Source organism: Gopherus flavomarginatus, chromosome 4, assembly GCF_025201925.1.
Source record: "Gopherus flavomarginatus isolate rGopFla2 chromosome 4, rGopFla2.mat.asm, whole genome shotgun sequence".
NCBI classification, from domain to species: Eukaryota; Metazoa; Chordata; order Testudines; family Testudinidae; genus Gopherus; species Gopherus flavomarginatus.
In genome coordinates, this window is record NC_066620.1 from 60,676,173 (window position 1) to 60,697,854 (window position 21,682).

Consider the following 21,682-nt stretch of genomic DNA (forward strand, 5'->3'; position numbering starts at 1 on the left):
TTAAGTTGAGCCTCTATTATGGTGTCTTTAAAAAGTTTCCATGCAGCTTGCAGGGGTTCACTTTTGTACCTTTTAATTTCTGTTTCACTAACCTCCTCATTTTTGTGTAGTTACGCTTTCTGAAATTAAATGCTACAGCGTTGGGCTTCTGTGGAGTTTTCCCCACCTCAGGGATGTTAAATTTAATTATATTATGATCACTATTACCAAGCGGTCCAGCTATATTCACCTCTTGGACCTGATCCTGTGCTCCACTTAGGACTAAATCAGGAATTGCCTCTCCTATTGTGGGTTCCAGGACTAGCTGCTCCAAGAAGCAATCCTTTAAGGTGTCAATAAACTTTATCTCAGCATCCCTTCCTGAGGTTATAAGTATATATAACTGGGGATAACTGAAAGCCCCCATTATTTAAGTGAATCATAGAATATTGGGGTTGGAAGGGATGTCAGGAGATCATCTAGTCCAATCCCCAGAGACAGATTTTTGCCCCAGATCCCTAAATAGCCCCCTCAGGGATTGAGCTCACAATCCTGGGTTTAGCAGCCAATGCTCAAACCACTGATCTACCCCTCCCCCTTTATTATTGAGTTTTTTATTTTAATAGCCTCTCTAATCTCCCTGAGTATTTCAGAGTCATTAACACCATCCTGGTCAGGTGGTCTGTAATATAGCCCTACTGCTATATTCTTCTTTTTCAAGCATGGAATTACAATCCATAGAGATTCTATAGTACAATTTAGTTCATTTAAGATTTTTACTTCATTTGATTCTACACTTCCTATCACATATAGTGCCACTCCCCCACCAGCACGACCTGTTCTGTCCTTTGATATATTTTGTACCCTGAGGTATTATTGTGTCCCATTGATTATCCTCATTCCACCAGGTTTCTGTGATGCCTATTATATCAATATCCTCATTTAATACTAGACACTCTAGTTCACCCATCTTGGCCTACCTAATTATACTTTTACACTAAACTTGCCAAAATCTATACTCCTTTCTATTGTTGAGGGTTGCTTTTTTGCCTCTAACTGCCTCTTTTACTCCTTTGTTTAGCTATGCTGCATTATTTATTTATTTATTAATTGGTTCTCTGTTTTGTTTATTTTCAGTATACAATTAGTTTGAGCCTCTTTTAACATATTGCCTCTCCCCTTGTTGCACCCATGATAAGCTGCTCAAGAAGGATTCATTTATGGTGTCTAGAAATTGTATCTCTGCATCCCTTCCTCAGGTTATACAGACCCTGTCAATATGCGGATAATTGAAATCCCCCATTATTATTGCATTTTCTGCCTGTGCATCCTCTCTAATCGCCCTGAGCATTTTACAGGCACCATGCTGGGCAGATGATCATTATAAATTCCTACTTCTATACTTTTACTGTTGCAGCATCAAATTTCTATCCATAGAGATTCTGTGGTACACGTTTGATTTACTTAAGATTTTTACTTAGGCTTTGTTTCACATATAGTGCCACTCCCCCACCAGCACGATCTACTCTGTCGTTCTCAGATATATATTGCAACTAGGTAGTAACATGTCCCACTGATTATCCTCATTCCACCAAGTTTCTACAATGCCTGTTACATGAATATCGTTCTTTAATACCAGGCACGCTAGTTCACCCATTTTAGCATTTAGATGTCTAGTCTTTGTATACCAGCACTTGTACATTTTGTCAATATTCAGTTGCTTGCCTTCATGTATTATATTTAAATGGGACTCTTATGTTTGACTGTTCTTCACTACTTCCTACCTGTACTTTACAAACTTCGTTCCTGTCCTTTTTACTAAGCTATAGAGCGCCCCCTTTAACAAATTCATCCCTTGGGGTTGTCTCCACCTTAACCGTGTGCTCCTCTGCACCTGTTGGCTTTCCCCCAGCCCTTAGTTTAATAAAGAAAAAAAAAAAACCTACAACATTTTTAATTTTAGATGTCAGCATCTGGTTCATTCATGAATATCTGCTCCTCCAAATAATAATAATAATAATAATAATAATAATAATTCCCTGTGGTTTTCTTTAATATAGATCCACTAACCACCATTTATTTATTTTAATTTAATCCTTTTTAAAAATATATATGTGTGTGTGTTGAAATGCGGCTGCTGGCATCACCAGGGAAAGAAGAACCCTGGAAAATTTTGAAGAGGCAAATTTCTAAATAAAAAGAGGGGGAAATGCCTTAAACTGAAATTCTGGTGACAGAGCAGATACCTCTAAAACAGCAGATACACTAAAGGAAGCATTTTGAAAACACTGGGAGCAGATTTCTCTTTAGACAGGTGCAAAAAAAAATAAAGTGTCTGAATTTTTGCCCCCAGTTAAATTAACCACAGTCACAAATCAGAGTGCTCTGTCCCTCTCACTCATTGATTTGCACTCACCATCAGCTAGCTGGACGTGGAAGTACCTAGAGCTCTGCCCACATTCTATTACATGCACAAATTTTGTGAATGCAAATTGCCTTTTGGCTCTTATGCTCTGGGGTTAGGAGTGTCCGTGTTTCTTTGAAGCACCAGTCCCCAGAGAGAGATATTTGCAGCTTTCCGCAGCTGTAAGGAGTCTGTCTATCCTGGATCCAAGCCTTGAGGCAGAAATGGAGGAGCCTCCAGACCAAGCATCCAACTCAAAATAGGAACATTTTGTCAAAACAGTATAAAAGAGTATATTATTATTTGTACTGCTGTGGTACGTAGGAGCCCCAGTCGCAGATTAGGACTCCATTATGCTCAGTGCTGTAATGTTATAACATCAGTTTAGGAACTGAAAGGCCAGGCCAAGACCCGGATGCATTCTCCTGAATGGGGTTCTGCGTAGCTGAGCTGTGACCCTTTGAGAGAAGCCAGGCTCACCAACAGAAGGGATTTTTCTTTACTTTTCTGTACCCTTATGTGTCTTTGTGCCTGCCCCATATTTAGGAGACTCTGTTGTTGAAAGGAGGACATCTCAGAGACTTTTCAAAATGCTTACTACAGTGTACATAGCTTTGTAACTGGAAGGAGAGGTCATTCTGGACTCTGTACTACACCTTTAAATATAGAGTAGTCTCCCTACCTGTCTGAGGGTGGTAGCTATGAGGGAGCTTTCATCAGCTTCCCCTATTCCTCACAGTACTGCTAATGACAGAACCCTCCCTACTTAAGGACTGGCTGGCTTTGAGGTTCCAGGCATTTGTGCTAAGCCTAATCAGCCCTAACATCTTCAACACTTCTTACCATGTTGTTCCAGAGACCCACGCCCAAGGCAGAGCACTCCTCTTCAGTGATTTCCTCTGGCGTCTTTGGTATGGAAGTGCCATTAACCTGCCAGCCCTGGAAGAGAAAGTATTTTAGAATAGGACATGGTGGAACAGTGCTACCTCATTTATGCATAAGGCCTAGAACCAATGCTTGGAGGAGAAAATGATACTCAGCACTGGAAAAACACATTTTTAAAATAATCTGAACAAGTAGATATGCACTAGAAGCTGACCTCCACTGCAGTCTCTGAGTAGAGATAGAACAGGACACTGTTCTGAGACATGACTGATGTACTTCGTACTAGGAGGCAGCACCGAAAAGGCAATAAATTCCATGATATAGCAGGAAGATCAGAGTAACTGCAAAGCAAGTAGTGATAGCGAGAGTCACATGTGCAGGTTGAGGAAGAATATGCTAATAGAATTAACAGAGCCTGGTTTGGAAAAAAGAGCTATTTCTCTAAGCTGATGTTTAAGGGAATTTTAAAAGCACTGGCCTAAAGAACTTGATTGTGATCTTTTGATAGCACATATAGAACAATATTTTTCAAGTAAAAGCCACAGTGTTTGAAAGATTTTAGTAGCTCATGGACAACAACATCCTGTGGGTCTAGGCAGCTTTGTTGTATATCAAAACAAATAAAGAAACCAAGAGCAATATAGCTTTACATTTAAAAACAGCTAGTAGCTGAAAGCCCGTGCTGTCGTAGTGTAAGTCTTAAAATCATGTGCATCAAAGAACTGAAAATGACTGAAAATTTAAAAACTAGACAGCAACAGACCACAAATTCCAGTGGCAGAATCATAAAAATGTAGAGTTGGAAGGGACCTCAAGAGGTCATCTAGTAAGTCCATCCTTCCCACATGAAGGCAAGACCAAATATATCTAGGCCATCCCTGACAGGTGTTTATTAAATCTATTCTTAAAAAACCTACAATGACAGGGATTCCACAGTCTCCCTATTACTAACCTTTCTGCAATAAAGTTCTATCTGCTGCAATGAAATCTACACTTCAGGGATTCCATCAACAAGTTATTCCTAGATGGTTATCTGATGCAGCCAGATTATATCAGAAATTTAAATCCCTCAAGAACACACACGAGGTTATAAAAGTAGAGACCTTTTTCACCTTCTTGATCAAACCAGACAATAGCAATAGAAAGAAACTGTTTCCAAACTGAACTTCATGCATTGTGGTCAAAAGCCTGGCAAATTATTAAAAGACTGAATGGAGATTACAGTCTGCACAAAAGATAATAGCCAATCACAGAAAACTCCATTGCATCCCAGCTGATGGCCAATGGCAGAGCTCCTAACTGAGAAAAAGCCTTCAGCTGTGCAGTTAAAATGATGGTTGGTTGCTGAGAGATGGCAGTCTCTGGGAGCGGACATGAACCCAATGGCTGCTTTTACCAATCAAGAGCATGACTGGACTGTACATCAACTCCTGGTCCAGATAACATCCACAATGAGTTTGACTCTCACCTCAGGCCAAATCATCAAAAGTTGGCTGCTTCAGTTTCTGATCATTGGACTCAGGATTGCAGTCTCCCAGAAATTCAGTGCAGAGCAAAGATCCTAGTTGTTCCCAAGCCAGGGAAATCACTGGCAGGCGCCAAGGGCTACCAACCACTGTCTCTACTGTGTGATACCTACAAAGTCCTGGAGAGACTAATTCTGATGCAGATTAATGAGGTCGTCTATCCTCAGCTGGTCCAACCCTTTTGCCAGTGATGAGTGGCCATTACAGACTGAAGTCTGCCCCAGGGAAAGGGAGCTGAACAATGACTGGCAGTAGCCACTGAGGCAAGGTGGGCTTAGAGAGTTGGGGGCTCCCAGACTGCTGCACTGTGCAACACAGTAAGGGGAGGAGGTGAGCAGCTCTCACTGGTGAAAGAACCGGTTAGGGACTATTTAGAAAAGCTAAACATGCACAAGTCCCTGGATCCACATCTAATGCATCCAAGGGTGCTGGGGGAGTTGGCTGATGTGATTACAGAGTCATTGACCATTATCTTTGAAAATTCATGGTGATCGGAGGGAGGTCCTGGACAATTGTAAAAAGGCAAATATAGTGCCCATATTTTTAAAAGGGAAGAAAGAGAGCCTGAGGAACTACAGACTGGTCAGCCTCACTTCAGTCCCTGGCAAAATCATGGAGCAGGTCCTCAAGGAATCCATTTTGAAGCACTTGGAGGAGAGGAAGGTGATCGGGAACAGTCAACATGGATTCACCAAGGGCAAGTCATGTCTGACTAACCTGATTGCCTTCTATGATGAGATAACTGGCTCTGTGGATATGGGGAAAACAGTGGATGTGATATATCTTGACTTTAGCAAAGCTTTTGATACAGTCTCCTACAGTATTTTTGCCAGCAAGTCAAAGAAGTATGGATCAGATGAATGGACTACAAGGTGGATAGAAAGTTGGCTAGATTGTTGGGCTCAGTGGGTAGTAATCAACAGCTCAATGTCTAGTTGGCAGCCAGTATCAAGCAAAGTGCCCCAGGGGTCAGTCTTGGGGCCAGTTTTGTTCAACATCTTTATGATCTGGAAGATGGGATTAATTGCACTCTCAACAAGTTCACAGATGACACTAAGCTGGGGGAGAGAGATAGGTATAATGGAGGGTAGGGATACAGTCCAGAGTGACCTAGACAAATTGGAATATTGAGCCAAAAAAAAATCTGATGAGGTTCAAGAAGGACAAGTGCAGAGTCCTGCACTTAGGAAGGAAGAATCCCATGCACCGCAATAGGCTGGGGACTAACTTGCTAAGAAGCAGTTCTGCAGAAAAGGACCTGCGATTTACAGTGGACAAGAAGCTGGGTATGAATCAGCAGTGTGCCCTTGTTGCCAAGAAGGCCAACGGCGTATCTGGCTGTATTAGTAGGAGCATTGCCAGCAGATCAAGGGAAGTGATTAGTCCCCTCTATTTGGTACTAGTGAGGCCACACCTGGGGTATTGTGTCCAGTTTTGGTCCCCCCACTACAGAAGGGATGTGGACAAATTGGAGAGAATCCAGTGGAGGGCAACGAAAATGATTAGGGGGCTGGGGATATGACTTATGAGTAGAGGCTGAGGGAACTGGAGTTATTTAGTCTGCAGAAGAGAAGAGAGAGGGGGGATTTGATAGCCTAGGGAGGTGGTGAATTCTCCATCTGTAGAGGTTTTTAAGGCCTGGCTTGACAAAGCCCTGGCTGGGATGATTTAGTTGGTGTTGGTCCTGCTTTGAGCAGGGGATTGGACTAGATTACCCCCTGAGGTCTCGTCCAACCCTAGTATTCTATGATTCTGTGAAAGGACCAGCTGAATATTTCTGTCGTTGTCACCAAAGGTGACCTAGAAAGGAGAAGAATGGTTGATGTTCACTCACCATTCTATGAGGCAGATTTATTTCTTGGAGGAAAGGCTGCAGAACAATGGTGAAGTCGTCCCTCACATCATACCTCCCAGAATTCAGCAGCTTTTCCAAATCACTCTAAATGATAGATAACAACCATTTAACAGGATGCTGGAGAGACCACAGTACAGTTTATCCATGTCTTAAATGAATTTAAGGTCATCTCCATCCCTAATAAACCACACTAATCAAATGATGTAGCCAAAGACAAAGATAGTAATTCAATTAAAATATTTTATGCCACAATTAGAAATTTCCCTGTGGCTCTGAGAGAATTGCATTGAATTAACACCATTTTCTTAAAGCAGCTAAGGAAGGTAATCAAATCTCACGCTTAAGAATAAAAACTGGTTCCCTGCAGCTTGTAGAAGGAATTACAGATACAAGACAGTAGCACATTCAGCCACTTGTAATATAGGAAGTTTCCAGCTTCCTCTAAATCATCTGACATTTGTCAGTACCAGAGATAAGATACTAGACTAGAAGGACCACTGCTCTAATTAGATATGGCAAATCCTATGTTACTACGAGCTATAAAATCATTAGCATCTACAAAAGGTGCAGAGATTGATTAATTATACTATTATGTTACTCTCACATGCTACTGATGCCAGAATAGGTTACCCCATAATCATAGCTCTGGTGTCATTTGTATTAGACAGATAACCCCTCATCTCCCTAACCTTGAACATGAGCATAGCAGTCTACCTTTACCAACTTAGAACAAAAAACAAGAAATATGGAAAAAGCCATACCTGGTAGGACCATCTCAATATGATGTCATCAAGTTTGGAGTCTTCGTCGACACAGTTACATGGCGCCCTGGATGCATTACTGCAGAATGAAAAACCAAAACCGAAAACCCCCAGTACTTTCAGGTTACTTTCAGGTAACAATTTTCTCTTGATGGGGACATGGCTGGAACTTTAATATGCCACTGACAGTCATGTGTCAGAATATGTTTGAAGGCCCAGTAAGCATCATTGCGGAAGGCTGCATATTGACAAAGACTGGAAATCACATGGGACACATTGCTCTTCCACTTTATCCCGGAATTATATTGGTTTCCATGTCCATTGCTTTGGACAGCTTCTTGGCTTTTGAACCTATTCAGCTGGCAAAATACACCAGGCTTGGTTTAGTTCAGGGTCTGTCAAGTGGGCATCACTCTCGTACTTGAATTAGCTGCTGCAGATAATTTAGCATTTGCTTTCAAACATTTCCATTTCCAGTCTCATTAGCGAACTGAACTCTTGCAATACTTTGCACAGGAACTATTGCCTTAATATTGTGGTAGCAGCCCTCAAGCTGTGCCATTATTCTCACACCATACGTTATACTACACAAATTATCATTTGTGAACTTCTGGTAAACACTGAGCCAAATTCAACCCATAACTCAATGAAGTCTCATTGGTGGCTAAAGCAGGCACATCTGGCCTTTCTACCTACCTATTTCTATGCAATGGCTATTTACTCCATCTTTTGAGTGAAATGTAAAACTGATGTCCTGAAGTTATTAAAGATCACATGGCACTTTTTACAAGAGTAGAGGGGTAGACCCTGGTGTACTGGCCAAATTCAAATGTTGGTCATCAGATTTTGCTTTCTTAATCTCCCTTTGCAATCTCTATTGGAGAAGAGATCTTTCTCTTCTTGACTTAAATAGCGTTGTTCTTGACCTAAACTTCAGTGCAGCATTGCTAAGCTTTTATGTAATTGCCAATGCTCCTTTGGAATGGAACATTTCACTGATGGGTGGAATGTCTCCTATGCAGGCTTGTGAAGTGCTTCAAGATGGCTATATAAGTAGTTATGGCTGTCTATAAAATATTTTAATCCAAAGAATATTCCTTTTTGAACATTGTGGCTTCTAGAATCTTAGAGTCTTTCAGAGATTCATGGCTTCTGGGATCTAGAATTTATTTGCCAGTAATGAGAAATTTTCTGTGGGAAAAACATTGAGTGTTAATGTGCTGAATTTCATTTTGCTAAGTACTAAAGGCATCTGAAAAAACTTTAAATGCACTGCTCACAAGACCCCAGTACATACAGTGCAGTCAATATGTAAGCATTCTTGCCATGTTTTGGAAAGAAGGGGAGAGGGGAATACAGTACACTATCAGGAACACTAAAGGGAGATCATGGCCCTTACGTAGTTCAAAGAACGTCTCTTTACCTGATTTTGTTCTCATCGCTGTGCGAAAGATAGAAGATTCTGAACTCAGTGGAATCCACCAGGTTTACAAAGGCTTTGGGGACCTACAGCAAAAGAGGTAGAAAATGAACACGCAGAATTTGCAATTAGAGTTTTTTATTCATTTTTAAAATAGTACTCTTATTGCCTGGGAAGATTTCTACTTATTCACAGAACTGGTACAGCTTCCTCCGAACTGCCTTATCAATGTACTTCACCTCTGACCAGGAGGGACCCTCTCAAAGAATCAGTGATTTCAGTCATGGCTGATTCAGTCCTTGGCCCTCCTCCTATGACTGCCAGTCAGGGTAACGTTAGTTTGAGAAGACAAGTTGTGAACTGTGGCCAATTAACTCATTTTACATATATCACTGAAAGACCACCAGGTGATGACAGCTGTCATTTGCTACTGATCTAGATTGAAATCAAACAGATAAACTATCATTTAGATAGAGAAGTATGCAAGGCCTAGAGGTGATATGTTCCTTATTACACTGGCCTATTAATCTCTCATACCTCCTCTCTTCCAAATCAAGATGTAGCTTTCCTAATGGATGTGCATAAAGATCTCATTGTTATGAGCATGAGTGACATGAACAGAAACGTAAGAAGGGAAGGGAAGAGATTCTGATGATAATGAGCCAACAGGACTTAGGTAAAAATCTCACTGAAGCTGGTGACCTGTGGAGTGAGATTTGAGTAAAAAGTTATTAAAAGGCTTCAGGGTTTGGCCCAATACATTCAAAGAGTAATAGTTTTTGCATATGTATTAGACCTTAGTTAGAGAAAAAACAATTCTTGCTGGGTGCTATACAAATACCTTAGCTAGGATTAACAGTAAACATAGAAAGGTTCTGTTTTACCATTGATATATACTCATAAATGCTAGTTGTGTTAATAAAGCTGTATGGTCTAGGTGCAGCACATTTCACTGAAATAATGATTTGCCTGGAGCAGTGGATGGACAAGCAAGAAATGACTTACACTGAGGTTTTAAGACAAAAATGGAAAGGGGAAAAAAACAACATGATTTTTTTAAATGGATGATGCCCATCTTTGGTCTGCACCAGTCATTGCTAGAGGATTGACATCTTGTGTGTTAGTTAGTCTGATTGTTTGACTAGTCCCCAAGAACCCTGCATTTTAATCAATGAATAAACATGTAATATTTTCATGTACTGCCTGGCTCAACAGGAATGAAATTGACTCCTGTGCAGAGAGATCACAAGGTTAATGCACCAATTAAGATGTCAAAACAGGACTTAAGTGGTGCATAGGCCTTAGCTGGACACCCAAACATCTAGTTGTCACTTTATAGATGAAAAGATATTTTAAAATAGTGATATATACAAAGTGTATGTGAATAAAACATTTGCTGACAAAAGGTTGGATTTTCAAAAGTGACTGACTTAGAAGCACAAATCCCATTAAATTCAAGGAGACTTGTGCTCTTAAGTGACTGAGGCGCTTTTAAAAATCCAACCCAGAAGGTTTGAGCTGTACATGTACCTCAGTCAGGGAATCTGGAGTACCTGGCAAATGAGTCAGTACAATAAGTGGCTTAAACCTGGTGAAGAGATCTTACTTTTTGATACAAGAAGTCCAAGACTCTGGTAAGTCTTTCCATGCTGTCCAGTGAGCAATTCTCCTGTTAAGAGAGAAATAGTTTAGAATGGATTGTGTGGAAACATGCATGTGCTCATGGCACAGAGCTGAAAAAAAGACAATTCAAGCCACCATCAAGACCATCAGAAAAAGCAAAAGTCACATGTTTCTCCATTCATTTAGCTAATGTACCAGAGATGCTACTGGTAATAGTCACATTGTGGATTCGGCTTTATCCAGCACCTAAGTCAAGAGGAATCTAGGATTCAATAATATGATTTAACTGGGTATGATTAGATAATTTAAACATAAAATCACAGCCTCAAAGAGAGTTTTTTTCATCTAAAGACTCTAAAATGGAAGAGACCTATTATGCCATCCTTAGAGCAGATTACCTCAATAAAGCCATTACTAACAGAAAATGATCTTCAGAAAGATATTGTCTTCTTTGCAGGAAGGCACACGCCAGTCACAGATCATCCACTCCTTGTGTCGTATGGGGATTGCCTCTATTTTAACCTCTTAAATGCCTCATCCAATTCACTCTTGGCCACCTCTGGCATAAGCGCTTCTGTGACTTTCCTTAGCACATGTTCCATTGAGTCTAATTGACCTCATGGTTAAATTTCCCCTTTTCAGCTCACTCCTTATTATGCCCCCTTAACCCTCTTCAATGATTCCTCCTTTCCTTCTGTGTTACTGCCTCTCTAGAATTTATAGATCATTCTCCTCTCTACTCCTTGAATAGAGTAATTTATAGAGGGTTGATTAAAGCCTTGGGGGAAGAGAAGATGGTTCAGGCTTTATCATTTCATAGGATCTTTTAAAAAAACAAAAACAAACAAAAAACAGACAATTTAATACAACTTGATGCACCAAAGGCACAGAGAAATTGCTTTTTCAAAGAAACTTTATGAGCCAGAGATAAGAGTTCTCGATAGCCGGGGTGCTTCAGCAAGGACACAAGTGACCCCAGAGGAGGGAGAATCTGCCACTCGCTCACCCCTCCAGTTTGAATTTGACTCTAGCTGAATTTGCTGTGCAAGCGGGAAGGTGCTTAGTGGTGAGTACAAAACATAAATGCTCAAATGTAAAACTGCAGTGGACAGAGTGCCCCAAAATGGTGAAACTCCTCGGCAGGATGATGAAGACACAGCTGATGTTGGCAGTGAATTGTCACTTCGCTTAATGTGCTACTAGACAATGCTCAGATACTATGAACATGAGGTTGGTACCAGAACCCACATAGAATAGAGACATCAAAAAGAGAAGCAAGGAGGTAACATTGTGGCCCTGTGAAAAATGAGGGGCAAAGAAAAATATTACACATTTAAAGAGACTTTTTTTTTTGTTCCTTTTCTGCTGTTCACCTGAGACCAAACCTTAACCCTTATCCCACAAGGTCAACAGAGTACATATTTAAATGGTTAGCTTGTGCCCCACAAAGTTCACACAGTTATTTTTAGCATGCTAGCTCAAGCAGAGCTAGTGCACTTCTATCTACCTGGGCTGGGAGATGCACTCCTCGCTGCAGTGTAGAAATACCCTACGTCACACAAGACATCAGAATCTGACTTGGGACACTGGTTGCTCAAAGCAAATGATTGGTTATACCAATCAATTTCAGCTGTACCATCTAGGTCTGCAATTTTGTCAGCTCTCACAGCCTAGGTTGAGTTGGACAAGATGGGAGATCTTTAAGGAAAACAGCAGAGCTCTAGGAGGTGCTGTCATAAACATATATCTAAGGGTAGCATAAAATCCCTCTTTACCCTGTAAAGGGTTAATTCCTCTTTTACCTGTAAAGGGTTAAGAAGCTCAAATAACCTGGTGGGCACTTGACCAAAAGGACCAATAAGGGGAGAAGATACTTTCAAATCAGTGGGGGAAGGTTTTTGTTTGTGTTTTGTTTTGTTCTTTTGGACTCAGCAAAGGAACCAGGGCAGGGTAAATACATCTTCCTAAGCCATATCTGGACTAAGCATCTAGTATTGCAGAAATAGTAAGTAATAGCAAAGAAATGCATTAGATTATCTTTTGTTTTAGCTTGTGAATTTTCCCTGTGCTAAGTGGGAGGTTTATCCCTGTTTCTGTAACTTTAAAGTTTTGCCTAGAGAGGAAATCCTCTGTGTTTGTAATCTTTTTGTTATCCTGTAAAGTTATCTTCCATCCTGATTTTACAGAGGTGATTCTTTTATTTTTTTTTTAAATAAACTTCTTTTAAGAACCTGATTGTTTTTCAGTGCCCTAAAGACCCAGGGAGGTTGATCTGTGTTCGCTTTGTAACCAACTGGTTATGATATTATTCTCAAGCCTACCCGGAAAGGGAGTATAAGGGCTTGGGGGGATATTTTGGGGGGAGGTAGGGCTCCAAGTGGCCCTTCCTGAATGTTTGTTTAAATCTCTTGGTGATGGCAGCAATCAAGGACAAGGTGGATCTTGTGCCTTGAGAAAGTTTTAACCTAAGCTGGTAAAAATAAGCTTAGAGGGTCTTTCATGCGAGTCCCCACATCTGTACCCCAGAGTTCAGAGTGGGGAAGGAACCCTGACAGGTGCTGTTGGAGATTCAGTGAGTAGCATTTTTCCTTCAGTGAGTACTGTACTGAGGTGGACAAGAAATTTATAATGAATAACTTAATTTATGCCTCTTCTGCTCACAGAATGTATTTGGTACTTACATAGTTCCCACTGCTGTAGTATCTGTGCAAAGAGATTACTCTCTTCTCATTCATTATTTGAAATTATTCACCAGTAGCATCTGCGGGTAAGTCTTGCTCTGCAGCTGGTATGATATTCTTAAGTCAAGTTGTTTTGAGTCTTATGGTATGTTTGTTTCCTGACTGGATAAGTAACTCTTAGATTCAGGTTCCAGTATGGCTGAGGTTTTAGGTCAGTGCTCATAATAATCCCAATGTCCCATAGTCAGAGCTGGGATTCCTCGCTCAGACTTAGACCACACTCTGGGCAGCTTACCTGGTGGGTGGAGGCACAAGAAGAACACAAGTTTTCAGCACTAAAGAAAACTGTGATTAGCTTCCAGTCTTTCTGGAAATCTATCATCTGAAAGGAAAGAGCACAAGAGAAAGTTGGTGCATTGTGTACCAATAGCGCTAGGGAGAAGGTAAAAGCCCAGATCATCACTGGCATTCCCCTCCCACCAACCGTTAGCCCTCTTTCCTGTGGGTTTAAGTGACACCTCTAGCAGAAACCCAAAACCACCAGAATCAGCTGAGTTCAAGTCAGCTGAACATTTGTGAGTAAAGCAGATGCCATAAGAACATGGGTGTATGGGGCCTGTCGACCCACATTAGTCTTGTGCTGCACAAGACATACCCAAGAGCAGCTGCACAAGAGATTCGAATTCACCAAATTTTATGCTAAATCTAATCCCAAACACCTGTGGGCCACCCTCCCAGAGCATCAAGGACCATGTAGTGCCATGGGCTCCCAGCACAGAAAATAGTAAGTGAGCAACACACTCAGTTGAACAACCACATTTCCCAGTTAGGCCAAGACCCTTTAACTGAGTCTCAGGTCTCCAACTGTTTAGACCCAAACAATGGGGCAAGATACAAGGAAATTAGTGTATGAAGCTTCAGAACAGGATTTTCAGAGCATCCATCATTGGCCTAATGCTGTATTCATTGAAGTCAACCATTGATGTTTGTGAGAGCAGACTTAGTGGGTGTCTGTAATAATTTCACCCTAAAGTGCTATGAGGAAATGGGAGAGACATACTTAGTTCAATTATATTCCAGCAGGATTCCTAAGCAGGCCACATGCCATCATAGGGATCCAGCATCCTTGATTAGCAGGAGGCAAACTAGGATTAACTTTAACCAAATATTTAGAACACCATGACAAATAGGGAAAAACATCTTCAGAAGCAAACAGTAGGTTCTTTGGGATCGCAAGTCTGATTTTGTTTTTAATAGAAACACTGGAGTTCAGTAACCACAGTTTTTGGGTTGTTTTTTTTTTAAAGACAGTGTTTTCCATATCTAACAGACCCTTTGTTTTGTGTTCAGTAGACCTGGTCAAAAATATCTTGAACTTCAAAATTTCATCAACATTTTGAAGTTCAAAATGTTTTGAAATTTGACTATTTTTTCTCGCTTCTTTCCTCCCCTTTTCACCCCTCCCCCAAAGTGCTGGTGTTCGTTGTTCGGCTTTTTGAAGTCCTGAGTGTTTTAAACATACCTGGTTCTCTTTCATGCATTTCACCATTTCTTTGGCTTGATCCAGTATGCTTCTGTTGCCCAAAATGAACGCAGAAATTGTCAAGTCATTTTTAAAGACCACTTTGGCTGATTTAATCATTGAACAGAACAGCATGGGACTTAAGTACAAATCCAAAGACACAGTCAAGTTGCTAGCTATCTGTTTACCCCCATTCAAACCCACAAAATTGTTTTGCTAATGCAAAACGGTAGGGCTGCTCTGAAATCAAAAGATCTGGTGTGTTAAATGAGCCACAGAAGGGCCAGATTAATGCAGGGGCTTCAGGGGCTGCAGCCCAGGGCCTTGAGCTAAGGTGGGCCCCACAAAAATAAATCCATAATTATATACAATTCAGTGATCAACCACCTGTCAATCACAGTCAATTTGTCAATCCTGGAGCCTCTGCCAGTGGATCGCGATCTCCAGGCCGCAAAAAGTCCAGTGGCGCAGCGGGGCTCAGGCAGGCTGCCTGCATGCCATGGCCCTACGCTGTTCCCAGAAGCGGCCGGCTGGAGTGGGGGGAGGTGGCTCCGCACACTGTCCCTGCCCCCACCTTTGTCCCCGCAGATGCTGCAGGGGTGGTACCTGCAGGCATGGACAGCACATGGAGACATGCTGTCCCCCTGTTCCCCAGGGATGCGCAGAGACGTGCCAGGAGCTGGATGCTTCCAGGAGCGGCGTGGAGCTATGACAGGCAGGCTGAGCCCTGCTGCGCCGCCAGCTGGGAGCCCACTGTGGTAAGTGCCTCCCAGCCAGAGCCTGCACCTTGCCCTGAGCCCACAGGAGAGTTAATCCGGTCCTGGGCCACAGAGTCATGTGTCACTCCTGTTAAGGATAGGAGAAAGTTGAGCCACATTGGCAGGGTTTGGTGTTAGGGAAGCTTGTCCTGCCCTTGCTGTACATGTTCTGAGTACAGTTAAAGGACTTCAGTCCCATGAGGCTTTCAGCCCTGTACCTTTCACCAACACTAAATTTATTATTCAGCTAAAAAAAAAGAACTTACATAGCTTTGGTTCCTGATGCTGCTCCGCTAGTTTTTAGAGGAAGTGGCTGATGCAGTACAGAGGGGTTAAACCTGCTAACAAGAGCTGAACAACACACACAGTCAGGATATTCCAAGATCCTGGGAACTACTGCTCTGCCACTTCACCCTTAATGGAATCAAATCAGCCACAAACTGCTAGGATCTCAAGTTCTTAGTAGGTATTATAAATGCTACATCAGGGACCCCTCACTCTTATCAGTCATGTTGTTCCTCAGTGTTATGAGTTTTGAAACAGTGGCATGAAGTTGGAATTATTTGTTCTAGCCTCTGGTGCTGCCTGGATATTGGGTATCTCCCAATTTTAGCAACAGCTGCTGCGTGCAGAGCTGGATTTAGGCTGCCATGGGACATTATATGGAATAGAGGATATTTAAAGAGAACCTGTACAACCAACTTAGAATCATAGAATACCAGGGTTGGAAGGGACCTCAGGAGGTCATCTAGTCCAACCCCCTGCTCAAAGCAGGACCAGTTCCCAACTAAATCATCCCAGCCAGGGTTTTGTCAAGCTTGACCTTAAAAACCTCTAAGGAAGGAGAGTACATCACCTCCCTAGGTAACCCATTTCAGTGCTTCACCACTCTCTGAGTGAAAAAGTTTTTCCTAATATAGGTTAAATAAGATTGGTTCCAAAACTGATCCCTGAGGAATTCCACTAGTAACCTCCTTCCTGCCTGACAGTTCACCCTTCAGTACGACCCGTTGTTGTCTCCCCTTTAACTAGTTCCTTATCCACCTTTCAATTTTCATATTGATCCCCATCTTTTCCAATTTAACTAATAATTCCCCATGTGGAACCATGTCAAATGCCTTACTGAAATCGAGGTAAATTAGATCTACTGCATTTCCTTTGTCTAAATAATCTGTTACCTTCTCAAAGAAGGAGATCAGGTTGGTTTGGCACAATCTATCTTTTGTAAAACCATGTTGTAATTTGTCCCAATTACCATTGACCTCAATGTCCTTAACTACTTTCTCCTTCAAAATGGTGCTGCACCCTCTCTAATGAGCCTAGCAAAGCTGCAGGACCAACCATGCTTTTAATGATACCTGGCAATGGATATGCCTAAAGTTCAGTGTGGAGAACAACGCAGCAAGACACACCTGATAGTGTTCCCATGCTCGCCTGAAGGAGGGTCCTTTCTGGGCTATAAACAGAAGAAAAACCTGAGTTGATTTGTCACATTTCTCATAAATCAAAATCATGTTACAGCACAGTACTGATTTCTTCTTAACATAAGAAGGCCGGAGCTCAGAGCTCTGTATCTTCTAACAGCTGACAAAATCACTAAACCACTCCCTCAGCAGAACGGGATCTGTCGCCTCTATTTTCCCTAGATTTTTGTAATGCCACCCGCTGTTGCTGAGTCACAACAGAATACTGATTTCAGGACTTAACATAAAGGTAAAGGAAATAGTAACTGTCAACTCGTTCCCAATGGTATTTGCTTGTAACTTATCAACCTTATTCCCATCTAACTTGCACTCCTCTGCTAAATATTTACATAGATAGTGTGTGTGCAAGTAGCTGCATTTATGCATGGAAACTAACAATTTCAGTGCTCGCTTCATGCATTTGGCCCTGCAATGGCACACACCAGTGAGTGGGCTTGTATGTTTGTACATGCATAGTTAGAAGTATAATTTTTAAATTTTAGTCTACTTTTACTTAGGGCCAGAACTTGAGCTGCTGTAAACGGACATAGCTCTAGTGACTTCAATGGAGCTAAATAGATTTGCACCAACTGAGGAGCAGACTCTTATTTTACTTCAAATGTAACAACCCTGACGAGTGGTAATGCAACAATATAAAACATGGCCAAGGAGCAATGGGTATCATTCCAGCATCCATGGAATGTGGTCTCAAGGTTAGTGCAGGGGACTAGGCATCAGGACTCATGGAGTCTATTCTTCACTCTACTAATGGCTCCCTGTATGACTTTGGGCAAGTCTCTTCTCTGTTTTCCCCATCTGTAAGCAGGGGGTGATACCACTAAATATGCAGGCTTCATCATAGTTTTTATGAGGCTTGCTCAACATTTATAAAACATCTGACATCCTGGGGTAAAAGATGCTATTTAAGCAAAAACTATAGCTACTAACTAAGGATGACTAGGGACATAATGGCTCAGGTTCTAATTTTTCAGTAAGGTTCTCCACCCTGCTCTTGTACACCCAGGCACAAGCACAATTTTGAGGCTGGGATGAAAATTGGGTACTTCCGAGTTTAAAATCTGGTCCTCATCCCTGTCATGTGCAGCTGTGTAAATTGATATCATAGCAGTTGCCAGTGCTAATCAGTAAAAGTTCACTGTTACCTTTGGAGTAAATCTTCATGATCTGTCCTAGAATCTTGGGTCTGTAAATAATCATGGAACAATAAAAGTATTATTAATAAGCAAATAGTAGACTACCCCTGTCATACTCTAGTTTTATATTTCAGATAGTCACTGTGGTAAATAGCCATTTTCTCCATTGCATTTTAAATTACAACACATAATTAAGGTTTCCTTATGGCAGTTTGCTTATAGTTTGGAGACCATTGCTTTGGTATGTTCTAATCGTGCATTCCATGTATCAAAAGAGTTCTAAAAGATGAAATACCACACTTTTTTATAGCTGAATGAACTGCTTTTTAAACTATATTGAAGTTTCTGTTGGCCCAATCTCTTTCAAACAGGGGATATGATCCAAAGTCCATTTAAGTCAACAAAACTCTAGGAAGTACACTAGGGACTTAGCTATTGGTATTGATTTTATATGGAAGGTGCCCAGCTTCTATAGTTATAGGAGGCTGTGTACACTCCTAAAACAGATAGATTCCCATTGATTTCAGTGGGCTTTTGGTTGAACCCAGAGACAGACCAAGAGATGTCCCCTTTCCCAAAGGCTGCGTGTCTTAAATGCAAACCATTCATACATTTCTTTCTATAGTGTCTCACCTATGCCATTCAAGGCATTAACATAAGAAAAGTCTTTTTAATATGGAGGACCATGTGCAGAGATACAAGGGAAGACAGAAGGATTCTTGGTTCAGGTAAAGGAAACTCAAGAGTTAGGGCAGATCAAGTGTCATAATTTCTTCTCAAAAGGGAAGAAATCAGGAGAAATACAGTAATTCTGACTGTTAGAAATTCATGAGTTCTACAACCCAAAAACTTATAGGAAGTTATGGCAGATAGAAGGGTAGTACTGAGATGTTTTACAAATATGTATCTCAGCTGTGTGAGGTTCTAAGTATTTTCTACAAGATGTTATGCACACTCATCTACATCAGAAAGTTGCAGCGCTGGTGAGGGAGTTACAGCGCTGCAACTTAGGAGGTGTACACATCTGCAGGGCACCACCAGCGCTGCAACTCCCTGTTTGCAGCGCTGGCCGTACTCCCGTTTTGTCTCGGGTGTAGAGGATCCAGCGCTGGTGATCCAGCGCTGGTAATCAAGTATAGACACTTACCAGCGCTTTTCTTGACCTCCATGGAATAAGCAGGTATCCCAGCATACCTGAGGAAGCCTCTGGTAATCAAGCTGGTCTCCTTCCCCGTCTTGCTCTCGCGTTCCCCGAACCCCGAGCAAGCAGGTCTCCTTCCCTGCGGTTTGCAGGGTGGTTCGGGGAACGCGAGAGCAAACCGCGGCGAAGCTGGTCTCCTTTCCCGGTTTGCTCTCTCGTTCCCCGAACCCCCGAGCAAGCAGGTCTCCTTCCCTGCGGTTTGCAGGGGGGTTCGGGGAACGCGAGAGCAAACCGCGGCGAAGCTGGTCTCCTTTCCCGGTTTGCTCTCGCGTTCCCCGAACCCCCCTTGAAGCCGCCCAACAGCGCTGCAGTGTGGCCACATCTAACACCACTTGCAGCGCTGGTTGCTGTAAGTGTGGCCACTCTGCAGCGCTGGCCCTATACAGCTGTACTAATACAGCTGTAACAACCAGCGCTGCAAAATTTTAGATGTAGACATGGCCTCAGATGCAAAGGGAGTTGAGGATGCACAGCACCTCACAGGATGAGGCTCTAAAATGTTAAAGTGTTCGTGAAACTTCTAGCAGTATGAGATTTCCCTCAAACCTTTCTGGTTTCTCCCATCCCTGTTTTCCCCTCTCTGTGCATCTCCAGGTATCCCACATTCAGTACAAATTTTAGGCTGATTAGGGCAGAACAAAGAAATTAAGGGATTTCCAGTTCCTAGTGCTGCAGTAATACTGTATTCTGCATCTCAAGTTCAACAGGAAAGGTGGTTACCAAATGGGACTCCCTCATATTTCAGCAACTGGGATTTCAATCTTGTTTTGAAACAAAGCAAAAAAATTAAAAAAAAAAAAAACACCAACAGCTCCACAAGATCCTTCCCTGTTGATTCTGCAGTATTTAGAAATACAGAGTAGGAAATATATAGTAGTTGTGAGAAGCAACTTTGTTATTTTGTAGTTATGGGCTTGGGCTACAAAGTTTTGATCCAGATGTGGATCCAAGCTTCCCTAACACTCAAGGGACTTCTGACCAAACATTCCTGTTTCAGTCCAACTCTCTTCCATAGATTTACACTCAAATTCTAAAGGCAGAAGGGAAAATTATTATCATCTAGTACAGGAGTTCTCAAACTGGGGGTTGGGACCCCTCAGGAGCTCAGGAGGTTATTACATGGGGGGTCATGAGCTGTCAACCTCCACCCCAAATCTCGTTTTGCCTCCAGCATTTATAATGGTGTTAAATATATTTAAAAGTGTTTTTAATGTATAAGTGGGGTCGCACTCAGAGGCTTGCTGTGTGAAAGGGGTCACCAGTACAAAAGTTTGAGAACCCCTGATCTAGTCTGAACACCTGCATAGCACAGGCCAGAGAATTTCACCCAGTGAAAGCCCATAATTCTGCAGTTGAACCAGAGCATCCTTTTTAGGCAGGTATCTGATCTCAATTTAAAGACTTCACGTGATGGAAAATCCACCACATCTCTTGGTAACCAATATTTAGTTACTGATAAAAATTGCACTTCATTTCCAGTTTGAATTTTTCTAGCTTCATCTTCCAGCTATTGGATTTTGTTATGCCTATATTTGCAAAATTAAAGAGTCCTCTAATCAAATAGTTTGTCCCTGTGCAAATGTTTTCAGACCCTGATTGCATTTCCTCCTGCATGAAGTCAGTTGGGTACTGATAGAATCAGAGCTATGCTGTGGTAAGTGGTTAATATCAGCTACCTCTAGTCACCATTCACGCAAAACCTTTAACACATGTGAAAAGTTTTGAGTCTTGATCACACCACCAGCAAGTACAGACCTTAATCAGGGCCCACATTCTGTACTATTCAACTTATCAGGAGTTTTGTTAGTGATTTCAACAGAAACAGGACTGAACTCTTAAAGGTGAAGTGTGATAGTCAACACACCTCACTGTTATACTTACAGTTTGCAAAATTCCTATGGCAGCAATTGCTTTAATGTCAGATGGCCTCAGAGTATGAACTGCAGAGATAAATCAAGGTCTCCATGTTAGAAAGATCAGTGGCTTTGAAAAAATAATTACATTCTCCAATGTGAAAACACAGCAGAGTAAATTATAATGATTATTGGCATTTATAGTGGGGCTTTTCAGCTGGGAATTTTAAAGCAGCCACAGGCAATTAGCAGTCCAATACTCATTGAATTTCAATGAGATCTGGGTGCCTGACTCCCTTAGCCTGCTTCGGAAATTTACAGCCTTCATCCTCAAAACACTTAGCAAATAACAACAGACCACATAACACTCCTTTGAGTTGTTGACATAAGCATCATTATCCCCAATACAGGATGGAGAAACTGAGGCAGGCTTGTAAAGTCACTTGTCCCATTATTACAGTCTGGATTAGAACTCAGGAATTCCTAGCTCCCAAACTCGAACTCAGTCCATAGCCATGTCTACACCACAGAATTAGTCAGCCTAACTTACATCAGCATACAGCCACCACAGTTATTAAATTGTTTGTGTGCACACAC

The 21,682-nt window shown here is 41.7% G+C and overlaps 1 protein-coding gene across 1 annotated transcript in view; it reads right to left on the reverse strand.

Moving 5' to 3' along the window:
- The window catches only part of PLB1 (phospholipase B1), a 118,938-nt gene that overhangs the window by 90,338 nt on the left and 6,918 nt on the right, over positions 1 to 21,682 (reverse strand). Inside the window, exons 3-13 of the mRNA XM_050948431.1 lie at positions 21,114 to 21,172; positions 18,041 to 18,081; positions 16,827 to 16,870; positions 15,681 to 15,765; positions 14,657 to 14,708; positions 13,430 to 13,516; positions 10,437 to 10,499; positions 8,834 to 8,916; positions 7,411 to 7,489; positions 6,629 to 6,733; positions 3,227 to 3,322 (exon numbers count right to left, since the gene is read on the reverse strand). Of these exons, the coding sequence (XP_050804388.1) occupies positions 3,227 to 3,322; positions 6,629 to 6,733; positions 7,411 to 7,489; positions 8,834 to 8,916; positions 10,437 to 10,499; positions 13,430 to 13,516; positions 14,657 to 14,708; positions 15,681 to 15,765; positions 16,827 to 16,870; positions 18,041 to 18,081; positions 21,114 to 21,172 (794 nt within the window). The remainder of the gene's footprint in view (positions 1 to 3,226; positions 3,323 to 6,628; positions 6,734 to 7,410; positions 7,490 to 8,833; positions 8,917 to 10,436; positions 10,500 to 13,429; positions 13,517 to 14,656; positions 14,709 to 15,680; positions 15,766 to 16,826; positions 16,871 to 18,040; positions 18,082 to 21,113; positions 21,173 to 21,682) is intronic.